A 14,581-nucleotide genomic window follows, 5' to 3' on the forward strand; every position below is an offset into this window, starting at 1 on the left:
TGTCAGCTGTTTTCTGAGCTGAGAATGTTTCCCAACAGGAATTTCTCCTTATAGAGAGACAGAGGGCTTCTTGAAAAAACACTTTTAAGAGGAACTTCTGAGAAGGAAGATGGCTGATGTGGTAGGCGTGTGGTTTCGTAGCTTCAAAACGGACAGAGAGCCCTTCACTTCCTGTTCTCAGTCGCTCAGTCGAGGCTCTTCAGACGCGTCGACGTTTCTCTGACGAAGGGAGCGAACAAAGCGGTTCCTTCGCCTCCTTCTCCGGTACGTTCCAGCCCTCTGTTGATCCGTCTTTACTGAATCGGGAGTTTGTTTATTCGCTGATGATGTTCGTAGAAGCAGCTGGAGACATGAACGTGTGTTACATCCTGGATGGGGTTCTGATCCTGTACGGCATCATTCTCACCGTCCTGTACTGCAGGCTGAGGGTAAGACCCATTAAAAATAACAAAGCTTTCGTGTGGGTGTTATCGTTTTGTTTAAAAATGCAGCTGATTTCAGTTTATTTTTGCTTAAAAATCATATTTTTCCACGTTTCTGGTTTGATTTTTCTCAGATGCGTCCATCGAATAAAGCATCCGGCAGCCACCCAGAGGTAAAAACCTGTGTGTTTGTGTTGAAGAATTGGGTGCCATTTTATTTATGTGACTTCTGTGGTAGCTCTTCTTCAGAGCTCAATCGTTTCCTGTAAGCTCGAGCTGACCACCAACCTACATTATTTATTTTCACACTCAGAGTTTCCACTTGTCACCCTGGTGTCAGATCCTGCTTCCTGCTGATGTTTTTGTTTTTCAGTCTTAAACTTTTCAGATGAAATTAAATTAAAATGCAGCTCAAAGAGGGGGGTATAGATATTCAGGACATTTATTTCCAAATCCTGAATCCTCCTGATGATATTTTTGTTTCCGTCCTACAGAAGCAGCCTGCAGGCGGAGGCATCTATGCGGTAAGATTTCTTATTTTAATGCTAGAAATTACTTTTCAAAAGGCACTGGAGGGAAAAGTGAGAGCCAGTCACTTTTTTGTTTTTGTTTTGGTTTTTGTTGAATAAAGCAGCCGGCTGTCGCTGTTTTACGCCCAGACTGGTTGCAGGAACCGCTTGCGTAAAGCTGTTTTTAACCTTGCATCAGTGAGTTTTTCAGCGTTTGTGTCCTGCAGGGTCTGACGTCCCGCACCTCAGACACCTACGAGACGATCAAGATGGACAAGAAGCCCATCGTCTGACCTGCATGCCTTCTGTGCAGCCAAAATAAACATATACATATATAAATATAGCTTTATACTCTGGTTATATGTACTTTTTAAATTACTTTTACTCCTTTTTCCTTTTGTAAAATACTCCTTGTCTAATTTGTTTCTGCACAAAATATTACAGCTAATAAATTAATTTAACAGTGTTTGATTCTTTTCTGAGTGTTTCTGTGCTTCCCAGCTGGTTTCAGTCAGAAAAAGCAGAAGTTTCAACATATTTTCTGTTCCCACTTTTTCAAGTCTTAAATTAAGTCTTACAATTTTATCCTACTTTACTAAAGCGATGGTTATCAATCCTATTTGTGTTTTTATGTATTACAGTGTTGATCTAGCATTATTTTAGTTATTTCTTAAACATTTTTCAGTAATCTGAAATGTTTTATTTCCTGTCAGAGCCATCTATCAGTTTTTGGTTGTCATTTATCTCAGTCGATCTGAACTACTTCACTTTGCCTGTGGTTTGATGACATCTGCTCGTTTCTATTTGTGGTATTTTAAAGTTTGAAAGAGAGTTGAGAAACTGACTCAGTTTTCAATACGATATTAATCATTCAATGTTGACAATTCTGGAGCTCTTGTGATAAAACTTTACTCAGTTTTCAATAAAACTGAGTAAAGTTTCATGTGAAACATTTGTGACATTAGATGACATTTGACATTTCGTTTGTATTTCCTTTTAATTCATGTAAAACACTTTGAATTGCCTTGTTGCTGAAAATGTGCTATATAAATAAAATTACCTTACCTACCTTACCTTACCCAGACAGTTGATTTAAACTTTAACTTCTTCTTCATTAATTAAATGTAAATCAACAGGTTGTTCTCTCGACAGAGCGATGCTAAAAGGAGTAACACCCTTTGAACTTTTAATTTAGATATTTGCAAAAACATATGCGATATTTACTTTCATGCATGACGGTAATTGTTACTTTTTTTACTTGTTGACTTCAATCATCGCTGAGGCAGCAACTATGCTGTAGTAGAAGTTAGAAATACTGCCACCTGCAGGCGAGAGTTGGCATCACGTAAACCTCATGTTTTCCTACCAGACATGTTTAGCTTCATCTCAGATATTTTCTAGAAAAACATCTTTGAGTTTGAAAAATTTAAAATTTGCTTGAAAAAAAGAGACTTTTTTTTTTTTTTTTTTTTAGAAAATTTCCAAGTTGAAATTTTTTTTTTTACTTTGAACCTCAAAAATGTTCATGTTTTTTCTAGAAAATTTCTTAGATTAATTTACCAAAATCTGAAATGTTTACTTATTTATTTTATTTTATTTATCTGATATTAAACTCGAAATTTCACTTTTTTTCTGGAAAATGTTCAACTTTTCAAACTGAGGAATTTTCTACCTTTGAGACTTGAAAATTTTATCTTTTGAACCTCAAAAATGTTCAGTTTTTTTTTTCTAGAGCATTTCTGAGATTAATCTCAAAATTTCAGGGGGGGGGGGTTTCTGGCAAATGTTCAACTTTTAAAACTTAGAAGAAGATTTTTACTCTTCCTTTCTTTGTCCACATGGTCATCATAATTTGCTGTTAAACTGCAGATCAGCAGGAATATTTCTGAGCATCCAGACTGGACATGCAGCTTTGTGGGATGTGATTTTCTCATTCATTCCTTCTGATGGATTTGCATAAACATAACTGGAAACATGTTCAAAACAGATAAAAGCAGCAGCTGACAGTTTGCCTCGAGGCTCCTCGCACCGATGCTATGAAATCACTTTATGATGCATGTGTGTATTAAGCTGTGCAACAAAAGACTTGCTTAATGCAACAGGATAACCGGAGTGTGTTGGTGGAACATAAACATTTCTTAATCAGTGAATTAAAGCAGCATGTTTCATTGCGGTTGTTGTTACTACGCAGCGAGTGAATCAACATCACAGTCAGTTTGTATTTATTTAATCTGGGACAAAACAAAGCGTTACGCCTCTGCGTCACGTGCTGCAAAACATCTGCATGAATAAATGAAGACGCCTATTTATTGCATGCAACCCCTGAAGCAACAGATAAGCCACTGAAACAACACAAAGCAACTGATGCTTTGGCAAAACCAAATCATGATGCATTCACTGCCCCTGGGAAATTTAGCTTTCTCTTAAAAGTCTCCATCGAGATTTAATAAAACTAAAATATTGAGGACTGAGATTTCTGATTAAACATTATTTGTATATATATATTTTTTTAAAAATTCTAATTTATGTCTTTAAATACACCTGATCATGAGTATGCTTTAAATAAAAACGTGACATATATAGAAGCTATATACTTCAAGATATTATCAGCATCAATTAAACAATTCAATTTGTGCCAATTCGCAAAAATATAATCTCGAGACAATTTACATAATAATAATAATAATAATAATAATAATAATTCAATCATTCATATTTCAATTGATGCTAGTTATCAAGCAGTACAATAAATTCAGTTAATTATTCAAAGTAGTTCAAAAAGTTTCTATCCAAGAAGATAGAAACTTTACATGAGATGAAGTTCTGTGCAGTTGAAACTTTTTTTGCTTACTATTTACATGCATTTCTTAAAAAATATATAGAGTACCCAAAATTGTACTCAAGTAAGAGTAGCACTACTTCAATGTAATTTTATTCAATAAAAGTAGAAAAGTATTTGGTAAAAAGTTTACTCAAATACTGAATAACTGATCAAGTCATCAATCAATTCATATTCTATCATCACACAGAGCAAAAAAGTAAAGTTAAATGGAAATTTTAGTATTTTAAGGATGAAAAAGACAATAATTAATTAAGTAATAAAAAATTAACATCAGGTGAAACATTTTTTTCAAAATCGTTTTTTTATTTTCAAAAACTTATGAGACTTTAGCAAAAACTGCAGGTGTGTGCCTGGTGAGTTTTTGGTTAAACCATGTTTGTTTTTCATTTAGTGGGTAGAAAATCCAAAAAATTTTACTCAAGTAAGAGTGGAAATACTTTGTAATAAAAGTACTCAAGTGAAAGTAAAGAGTACAGCAAAGTAAAAAAAATAAATAAAAAATACTCCTAAAAGTATTTTTTTTTTTTCAAAAAGGTTACTGAAGTAATTGAGTAAATGTAACTAGTTTCTACCCAACTCTGCATTTAGCATTTAAGTGACATTTCACCATTCTGATGAATAATTGATAAAATAATCAATACTGAAATTATTTTTTCATTCATTTTTAAATGTAGAATTAACCACTCAGGTTTTATTTTGTGAATCTCCTCATTTTAAGAAACACTTACATTTTCACAGACACCTGAACGCGTCATTTGAGCTTGGGCGGGGCTTATCCCGACAGGTGTAGCAGCGGCTCTAACCTGCCCAGGTTGCGGTGCGCCTCTGCATGTGAGCGGACAGGTTTTTGTAAAACCAGCTGCTGTAACAGTTTATTCCGCTCCTGCTGCAATTTGCATTCACCTGTAATGAAGTCAGCGCGGCTCCAAAGGAACGACATTCCCGTCCTCTCGTGGGCAAATGTGAATTTTTAGACTAAAAACCCCGAAGAGGAGCTGAGGAAGAGGGAGAACGTCCTGTGCACGTTATGAAAGCTTAACATGATAATTTAAACAGCCAAAAAGGGAAACTAAAAGTTACAGGTCGGAGTACAGATGGAGTCGATGACCGGACTTCTGCTTCTTCTGCTCCTTATCGGTGAGCTTTCTTTGGAAATCTGATTAAACCGGTTCTGAGCTATGTAGTCCTGCTTTAAGGTTCAGACTTGAAAGGATTTAGATTTAATCTGATTTTAGTGCAAATATTCAGCAGAAGTAACTTTTCATTTAATAAAAAACACGCAGATTGCGGTCATTTCAGGAGAAAACAGCGCGGTGGGTGTTAAAGTTGCCCCACTCACTGCGTGACGTGTAAAGCTATTAAGATAAGAACTCAATTTCATTTTACTTTGGTTTTAATTTTGATTTGCACGCATTTTATTCAAACAAAGTTAAGTCTAAAGGCTGCTGGTGAGGTTTTAAATCTTCATTTTAAGGAATTTTAAAGTTAAACCTTCATGTTTTCAGTTACTTTGTTAGAATCTCATCTTTTTTTGTAGAGAAACAAACTCTCAGCCTGTTTGACAACTACTGCAGCTCGTAAAATGCTGCTGCTGAAAAGCTTTCTGTTCCTGTTTGGGAGGTTTGCTTGTTTCCTCCTAACTTATTATTTAAGGATGTCTTGCATCTGACGTACCTGCCAACTTTTTATGATCGAAGAGAAAGAAAGTATTGGAAAAAGCTTTCTGCTTGCATTGTCTGAAACAGTTCCCTGCGTGTTTCGAGCTCTTATTATAGTTATTATGTTAATCTTCAGCTCTTCCCAGGCGGTGACGTTTGTTGTGAGTTGTTCTTGTTCAGGAAATTCTGCATATTCTTTATTTTTGTGGTGAGAACGTAAGAAATCCCGCATTTGTTCAGGTGTGGCTGCACAGAGATCATAATTACCTCAGGGAGCAAAAACATCTTGGAGATATTTTAGAGCGAAGTTTGGACTTGCTCCTTTTCTTTTGCATTTCATAACCAGTTCTCTTTAAAAAATGTTTATTTTACTGTAATATGCACAGATATCTTCTGCATTATAAATAGTCAAGAGTATTTCTGAATTTTTAAGGAAATTTTAATATTTCGTAGTTGGGATTTGCATGTTGTTTTTTTATTCTTTCACTCAGAATTTGAACAAAAATAATAAATAAAATGGGAATTTAGCTTAAAACTTTTAACAATATGTTTTCAAACTGTCAAGTAGGTATATTTTTAATGCAGATTTACATTAAAAACAATGCAAATGTTTCTGAATAACTGCATTATTACTGCACCATTCCAGAACAATTATCTCAATGCACTTAAAAAATAAATCAAATTAATTTAGAGACGATGTAAATCAGCCCAGACTGTCCAGTTCAACCCAAATGATAAAATATTACCTTTTAATTCAAAGGATTGTTTAATGTGAATGCCTGTTGCATTATGTTACTGTCTCCTACTGAGCAAGCATGTGGGGAAAGGGGAGAGAAACAACTAACATGAAACAGATAGAAACCTCCAGGAGCAGCTGGGCTAAATGTGAGCGGCCATGTTTTTATAGCTGGTTGAGAGTTCAGAGGGCAGCAAAGACAAAATAATGGACAAATGGAGCTCCAACCTAAAACATATATGTTAATTGGTCCCAAGTAATTAAATGAAGTTAATCAAACTTACTTTGTTTATTTTTGTTTAACTAGGCAACTAAAGTAACTTGGATAAAGTTAATTTGATTACCTGTGACCAATTAATGCAGTACATTTAAGTTGGATCATCTGTTGTCTTTTGTCACTGAATGTAAAGATGAATCAGAGAAAATAAACACCGGTTAGAATTAGGGGAATATGTTTAATTTTGTGGGATCAAAAGGTGAAAACCAAGCAGCAGACTGTTGGAGAAACTTTTTTAGTTTTTTTTCTCAGCGCTCGCTGCTGAAATGTCCTAATGTTACATTGTGTGGGAGGCGTTGAAGAATGCAAACGTCCTCTTGCTGACATTTCCCACCCTGACATGAAGTAAAATCAACAGGGAGGTTAAAAATGTGTTTGTCAGTGTTGAGATGTAGCAGCTGATTGTGTGCAGGTTGGTGGGGTTTTTCTGCAGACCTGTGTTGTGTTTTCATCTATATTCTAGTAGATTGTGTAGTTTCAACACAGAGGTATTTATCAGCAGGCTTAATCTGCTGTTTCTCCTGATATTTCATGTCCTGAAGAGCTTATAAACACAGAAATGTTGGTGTTACAGTTCAGTAAGTTCATGCTTCCAGTGGAGATCTTTAGTAGGACGTTTTGACTTCTGTTTGATGGAGACTGAGCTGTGGTGCTTCCAAACCTCAAGGATCAGCCCTTAAGTTTTACACCAGCTCTGGAAGATCTGAAATATCTGAGATGTTTGTGTTGAATTTGAAAGGCTGTAAGACTCTGAGTTGTTTACCAAAAACAGACTTTAAAATGCAGAATGTCCTCTTAAGGTAACGTCACTCTGAATGTTTTGTTGAGTAATCAGCCTGACAGGATGATGGATTTTGGCTTAGAGTTCACATCGACGCTGAAAGAATCAGTGCTCTATTTTGTTGAAGTTGGTCGTTCCTGCTGTGTTACTCCATCTGCATTCCTACAGCGTTTTTGTCCTCAACTTAAAGGTGACCTATTAATGCACAATTATACAACTGAAAAGCAAAAGTGGAGCCTCCTACTCAACCAATAAAAATGCAGCTAGTAGTTTCTGAATGGTAAGCAAATACCAAACTTGTCTTTTCCAGCAGCCATTGTACAGCGCATACAGCAGTAAAACCAGCTGACCAAAAGTGCTGGAGCTCTTCTGAGTCTCTAGGAAACGGCACAGTCCCCGTAGGATGTGACTTTACAATCGGGAGGTTTTTGAAATGGCTGATTTTCCAGACACCAAAAAACATCTGGATGTTTTTGGAAGCAGCAAAAACCCAAATGGAAGTACAAAAAGGACAAAACAAACTTCCAAGAAACTTTTCAACAAGAAATAGAGGTCGCTTTAACGTCAATAATTTCTAAATATTGATGAAAAAGTACCAGGTATAAGTGAAATAATCTGTCAGCAGAAACATTTTTTCCATCAATATTAAGGAGTTGTTGACATTAAAGCAAGACTTATTTCTTGTTAAAAGGTTTCTTGGAAGTGAGTTTTGTTTTATTTAAAGTGCACTAAGATATTTACACTAGAAACTAGATAGAAATCTTTCAATGACTGCACAAGTTTATGTGCAAAATAACTTCCTGCTATAAAAACTGAATTTACATGAAGATGTTTTATAATTTTTTTTATCAGATAAAATGTAAAATTCTGTAACTAGAATAATTTTTTTTTCATAAGAACTTTTTTCTTTCGATGGCTCAAACGTGTTATCATGATAACCCCTTTAAAGCTTCTTTAGTTTTCCGGTTTTGATGAAAATGACTAAAGAAAACTTACTCAGCTGTTTATTAGAAGATACTACAAGACAAAAACGAAAGGCAGTTTATTTTGTTCACTTGCTTTAAAGCACAGAGAAGTGCTGTTAATAAAACATGGTTTTCTACTCAGATCAGCGTAAACCCGCTCCATCAAACTGTGAGTTAAGTTGTTGCTGTCTGAACTCAGGCGCCTGCAGGTAAAGTCGTGGATGTCCACGTAGTTCAGACGATGGAAGTTGTCTGAAGGTGCGACAGAATGCTGCTCGGGCGCATTCCTGCTTCTAAACATGAATCAGAGGTTGTTGTGCAACCGGCATCTTCCTGCTTTCATGACTAATTCTGCTGCTCGTCTCTTTTGTTTCCCTTCTCTGTGGTTTAAAGCCACCAACAGAAACGAGGTCTGAGACTCTCGCTCCATTTAGAAGAAAAAATACTCTTATCAGGCTTGTGGTTTCAACAGGTGTGATAATCTCAGGTGTGATGGAGCTACTGTCACTCTGAGGGAACTGGGAAAGCCTGAAGGGCAGCTTTGTGAAGTCGTGTTTGTCAAGAGTGTGTGAACAGGGGTTAACTCTTCCTCTCTGTTTGCTGTTTATCTTTTTATCTCGTCTTTGGCTTCCTCTAAAACCTCGTTTAATCTGAGTGTCCATCCAAGGTCTCTCTCTCTCCTGCACTGCAAAAACACAAAATCTAACCAAGAAATTTGGTCTGAGGTGGACAGAGTACCCACAAAATGTACTCAAGTAAGAGTAGTACTACTTTAACATATTTTTAATCAAGTAAAAGTAAAAAGTAGCCGTCCAAGAAATGACTCAAGTAAGAGTCAAAAAGTATTTACTCAACTTCTGAGTAACTGATCAAATCATCAATTAATATTTAAAAATTACATCATCAGATGGAATAAAATATAAAGTTAAGAGGAAATTTTGGTATTTTAAGGATATAATTAATATAAATAATAAAAAATAGCAAAAGAAAATGTTTCCAAATCAGTTTCTTTCAATATAAAACTGATGAAACGTCAACAAAAACTGCAGGTGTGTCTCTGTGTTTGGTGAATTTCTGGTTAAAAAATGTTTTTCATTCAGTGGGTAGAAAATCCAGACGTTTTACTCAAGTAAGAGTAGAAATCCTTCATAATAAAGTTACTCAAATAAAAGTAATGCATACAATGTAGTAAAAATACTCCCAAAAGTAATATTTTTCAAAAAGTTATTCAAGTAAATGTAATTGAGTAAATATAACTAGTTACAACCAACTCTGGTTTAGTTTCTAGTGAAAATATGTTGGTAGAGTTAAAATAATACAAAAACTAACTTATAAGGAAGTTTTTACAAGACATAGCAGCTTGTTTTACATCACTAATTCCTTAATATTGATGAAAATGTAGTTTAGTTTCACTGGCAGATTATTTCACTTATAACCTGACATTTATCTCATATTATTAGTGAAATAATCTACCTTTAGATCTAGAACGTTTTCATCAATGTTAAGGAATTACTGATGTGAAACAAGCAGCTACTTCCTGCTGAAAACTTATCTATAAGTTAGTTTTTGTCTTATTTTAAGGGCAATAAGATATTTGCCCTAGAAACTAGACAAAAATACCTGGTAATAAGTTGTGTTTTTGCAGTGCAGACTGACTTTTCGTCTCTCTGTGGGACATCTGGATGGTTGCGTCCTTGCAGGATCCGTGGGATTTTGTGCCCAATATTGGCAACTCTGTAATCATTTATCGGGCTTGTGAATCAGTAACCAGAGGAGAAATAAACGTGTTCGTCCTAGAAATCAAAGTTCATTTGTTTGGTCTGAGTTTTTGATTCACCGCTCTCATGGTGAAATGCAACCTTTAACTGGTAAAAGCCACTAATGAGCAACAGAGCTGAGTTTCCGTCAGTCTTAAAAAACTAGAAAGAAGAAATAAAACTGCAACGTGCCTGAAAATGTCACCAGAGCTTCAAATTTGGGTTGAAATACTGAAAATATATAAAATCAAGTGAAATGATTGTTCAAAACTTTGTGTTTTAGTTATTGGGTTCAACATTTGATCTGTTTGTGCAACTTTACTGGAAATGCAAAGTTAAAAAGGGAATTGAGTTAAATAAATTTGAGTTTTAACATACTGAGTAGAATCTGCAAAAGACCTTCTGAAAAGCACAAAGGAGACAAATGTCATGTCTATGCAGTGAATATGAAAGAAAACTACAAGTTCATTCATTCAAGTTGAACATTTATGATATGAAATCACAATATCATCACTGGAAGTTCTCCTACATCAGTTTCTTCTTAGCACATCTGTTGGATAATAATTAAAAAATTATTAAAATGCCGGGTATATTTGTGCATTAAAAACAGACTATTTACAATAAGGGATGAAAGGATTAATCAGATGAATTGATTATTGAAATAATTCTCTAATTTAGTAATCAATTAATCATTGACTAGGCTATAGAAACTCAAAATAGGCAAATTTCTGTGAGAATAACAGCAGTAATTAAGACAAAACCGGACAAAATCTGTAAAAAAGTTCAACCAGGAGCTACACAAGTTTAGCTTCACCTGGTTTAAGTATTTTATTTTTGTTTTATTTCCTTTATTTATCCAGGTAAAACCATATTGAGATCCAGATGTCATTTTCAAGAAGGATGTGCAAAAAAACCAAACAAAATGAAAAAAACACTTCTATTAAACCTTTTACCATCCATTTATTAATCAGTTAATCCAAAATATAAACAACAGATCATCCCTGACTTATTAATGTTAAGTCAAGCAGAAACCGCTGAGCTTTTCACATGATGATGTAAAGTATTAAGTATTTATTAGCTGCAGATTCATCATTTGCTACAAATCATCAGGGAATGCTGTTACTGCATTTTCAGCAATAAAATGTTTATTTTCTTACTTACAAATTACTTGAATTATTTGTTTTTCAATATATTTCTAATATTGCATAATAAAAACTTAAAGTGCAAAATGTGCCAAGTTTTTATTTGATTAATTATCAGAATAATCAACTAACGTAATTATTAGTGTCAACTAATAAAACGTTTCCGAGAAATAAGAGCAGAAATCTTCTTCAAAATGAGTAAAACTGAACAAATACCAACAAGGATGTGAAGATTATTTAGTCTTTTGAGAGCAGTGGTTGTTGTTAGGTATTAATAGCTGCTGGAAGGGGAAGGATCTCTGTTAATGCTCCGTTGTGCAGCTTGGATGCAGCTGATGGAGCTGTAAAGTTCAGCAGCAGCAGTTTTAAAGCCAGAAGAGACCAGATCTAGACACCAGGAAACTTTTCATTTAATTAAAAACATTAAGCCACTTATGAGTCTCAGTAATTATTAAGCTGGTACAAAACATCCTGATCCTGAGGCGGTGTGCAAAGATCATTTAGATTATGAGAATCGACCTCACTTCCTGTTTGGCAGATTTGCAGACAGTTTAAATGGGAAACAATCAGTCTGATGAAGATTAATGTCAAATATCGTGAAAATTGTGCAACATGTGATTGAAAGGTTCATAAATTGTTTCCCTAAAGTGATAATTGACCAAATACTGAAAAAAATCACCAAAAAAAGCCAAACTCTGCAATATAAAATGATGTTTTTACATCATCGCTGTAACAAGCCCTGCAGAGATAAAACCACAGCAGTCACTTATGAGTGAGGAAATCAGGATTAGCAGTAAACCTTCTGCACTATTGTTCGCTTTGAAGCAGGAAAGCCTTAATACATCTTAAAATAAAAGACTTAACTCCATTTGAAGAGCCGTGCTTCAGTCTTGGCACACGTGCAGACCTTCCCTTCCTTTCTTTTAGGAGCGTGCGTGTTTTCTCCATGATGCTGAGGTCAAAGTCGAGCAGGTTGGGCAAAGCTTCAGCTGTGGCCTTTGGGAGTGTTTGTCTGTAAACAAATCTATTGAGCCTGTGCATCACTTCCTTTGTAAAACACTGAAGGAGAAAGTGACTCTCTTAACAGATCAAGTTTTCTTTGTTTTATAGTAGACATTGCATTTATGTAATTTGCATTGATATAAAGTAAAAAACTCACTGAGTGATTAAGCATTTTTGATATTATGCAATCCTCTGATCTTTCCTGTTTTCTATTTGTGCAGAAGTTTTGGGTAATGCCTGTAAAGCGTTTACAAATTCTACTTTTATTTTGCAGAAAACGGGCATTAGATTTATAAGCAGAAAACGCTGCAGAGATCCAACAAATTCATCGTTCAACTTAAATTTAATGAAATTTCATGACTTGGAGGAATATTATGTTCTGCAAGTTATATTTAAAATACAGAACATCATTTTATCAATTTGCAAAAAAGATTTATTAAGAGAGATAGCATTTATAATCTGAGAGGAACAGATACTTTTTAATATCCCAAAATCAGATGTAGACAAATTGAACATTTTATTTCAGTTTAAGGAACAATATGCCAATTTTTACTTTTAAGAAAATAATGAAATATAATATTCTATCAAGGTATAATGATTCATTAGAGTGCTGTATCATTACAAAGATAATATATATATTTTCTTACTATTACCTTTATATATATATGGGGAGCTTTTATCTTCAGACTTTTGTTTATGTCATCATGTGACATATTAATTTTAACCATTTTAATTTTATGTGAAATAAATAAATATTATTCAAAATAAACATAACATTTCCTCAGTTCTGCAAGTGCAGCCACCTTTCCCTTCAGAATAAGTTCAGTTATCTGAATTTTGCAACACCTGATTTTATCTTTCGGTGTCCTAGTTCAAGCATTCCTCCGATCAACTCGTAACACCTTTATCTCTGATTGATGACCCGTTCCTGTTTTCTCCTCAGCAGGATGCGTTCAAGGGGACTTCAGAGAGCCTCCGCAGCCCAACACCGACCTCCAGGGGCTCACTGACGCACAGATCAGACTCCCCTGCTGGTACCAGCCGGAGGTGGACCAGAGGATGGTGCAGGTCACCTGGGAAAAGGTGTTCCCAAACGGCACCAGCAAGCAAATCATCACGGCCCACTTTACTGAAGGGATTAAAGGTATTCGAACCCAGAATGTTCTTGCTGCAAAGCAACAGCTCTACCAACTGCGCCACTGTGCAACCCCTCATTTAATGCATATGTGTTAATTTTTTTTATTAAAAATGTAAAAAATATATTGCAATATTTCTTTTTTTGCTTGCCCAACAATGAACTTTAAGCACAATATTTTGACGAAGCAAAGTCTGATTTCTGTAGAAGAGAAATCTGTAAATAATTGCAAATGTGAAACATAAAAATGGACAAAAAACTCGAGAATTTTCTTCTTTAACAGCTTTTATTGTTGTGCAAAAAGAAATTTTTGATATAAGGTGAAAAGTTCACTTAATCTTTGTGTGTTCATTAATTAAGCTTAAACAGACAACTCAAAATAAACTCTTTGCTTCTTTAAGAGTAAAACTCTTTCACTAACGGTGTAAAATAAGATTTGCTTTGTCCTGTAAAGGCTGAAGTTACTCAGTTTGACCTGTTTTTATAAAAATTTTTCCTCCAGCGGTTGAGAACTCTGACCGGGTGACGTTTGAGACCTACAACCCGATTTCTGAGAGCTCAGCTTTGCTCATCAAAGTCACAAAGGTGTCGGACGCCGGTGTCTACCGGTGCCACATCGTCACCTATCCCCTCGGAAACTTCGACAGGACCATCAAGCTCACCGTGTGGAGTAAGTTTCACACCCTCCATTTCTCTGATGCATCTTGCTAATCACGTTTGGGTTGTTTGATAAAACCATAAAGAGAAGAGCCGCCAACTAGGGCGGTTTGATAATTTCATAATCAGGGCCATAAATCACTAGAAGAATTTATTCTATTTTGATGTAATTCATTGCAACAGTGTGTGAAAAAAAGTCTGGAATGATTGCAAAATGTTGCCTGAAAAAATACCAGCAGTGAGAAATATCTACGATCTCATCTAATTTCAAGGAAAGACGCGGTGGACTGCTGAATTTATCCTAAAAATAAAAATCTGAAATGTGTGGCATGCATTTGTAAGCAGCCCTCCTTCCAGTCAAAACATTAAGAATACATATTTTCTGCAGTTACCGTATTTTCTGGACTATAAGACATGTTTCAAAGTTTGTCTGAACCCGCTACTTATAGTTCAACGCAACTTATATACGTTTTTGTTTTATCCTGTGTGACTTATAGTCTAAAAATTACGGTACCTTTATGTCTTAATGGTCCTAACTGGGAATTGTTTGCAGAATAATTCAAACTTCTGCAAACAATAATTGATAAACCAATCTTGTTCTTCATTCAGTAAAATTACTCACATTGTGCAGAGAATCCAGAAATTTCATACAAGCAAGATTAGCGATACTTCATGATAAAATTACTCAAGAAAAAATA

The 14,581-nt window shown here is 35.0% G+C and overlaps 2 protein-coding genes across 5 annotated transcripts in view; both read left to right on the forward strand.

Annotated features, from left to right (window-relative positions):
- Positions 1 to 121: 121 nt before the first annotated feature.
- fcer1gl (Fc receptor, IgE, high affinity I, gamma polypeptide like) lies at positions 122 to 1,397 on the forward strand. 2 transcript variants are annotated; one of them, XM_014967466.2, is made up of 5 exons: positions 122 to 264; positions 337 to 428; positions 557 to 595; positions 917 to 946; positions 1,159 to 1,397. In XM_014967466.2, exons 2-5 carry the CDS (start codon positions 351 to 353, stop codon positions 1,222 to 1,224), a joined length of 213 nt encoding a protein of 70 aa, XP_014822952.2. In that variant the 5' UTR covers positions 122 to 264; positions 337 to 350; the 3' UTR covers positions 1,225 to 1,397. The 2 variants fall into 2 exon arrangements, with proteins under 2 accessions (XP_014822952.2, XP_087870691.1); XM_088014565.1 differs by having other exon boundaries at positions 131 to 264; positions 340 to 428.
- A 3,156-nt stretch (positions 1,398 to 4,553) lies between these two features.
- Positions 4,554 to 14,581, forward strand: part of nectin4b (nectin cell adhesion molecule 4b) — a 28,137-nt gene continuing 18,109 nt past the window's right edge. For 2 of the 3 annotated variants that reach the window (XM_088015083.1, XM_088015085.1), the window contains exons 1-3: positions 4,554 to 4,910; positions 13,035 to 13,235; positions 13,729 to 13,896. In XM_088015083.1, coding sequence (XP_087871209.1) covers positions 4,868 to 4,910; positions 13,035 to 13,235; positions 13,729 to 13,896 — 412 coding nt within the window. In that variant the 5' untranslated portion in view covers positions 4,554 to 4,867. The remainder of the gene's footprint in view (positions 4,911 to 13,034; positions 13,236 to 13,728; positions 13,897 to 14,581) is intronic. The other variant, XM_088015084.1, reaches the window with a different exon arrangement.

The sequence above is a fragment of the Poecilia mexicana genome, unplaced genomic scaffold (assembly GCF_051168715.1).
Source record: "Poecilia mexicana isolate PSO_F unplaced genomic scaffold, ASM5116871v1 scaffold_17, whole genome shotgun sequence".
Classification (NCBI taxonomy): Eukaryota; Metazoa; Chordata; class Actinopteri; order Cyprinodontiformes; family Poeciliidae; genus Poecilia; species Poecilia mexicana.

Excerpts from the sequence above, each read along its gene's own strand:
- fcer1gl (XM_014967466.2), top strand. The coding sequence starts at position 351 with ATGAACGTGTGTTACATCCTGGATGGGGTTCTGATCCTGTACGGCATC. Across the intron at positions 429-556 it reads TCCTGTACTGCAGGCTGAGG|ATGCGTCCATCGAATAAAGC; the intron begins GTAAGACCCATT and ends GATTTTTCTCAG. Across the intron at positions 947-1,158 it reads CAGGCGGAGGCATCTATGCG|GGTCTGACGTCCCGCACCTC; the intron begins GTAAGATTTCTT and ends TGTGTCCTGCAG.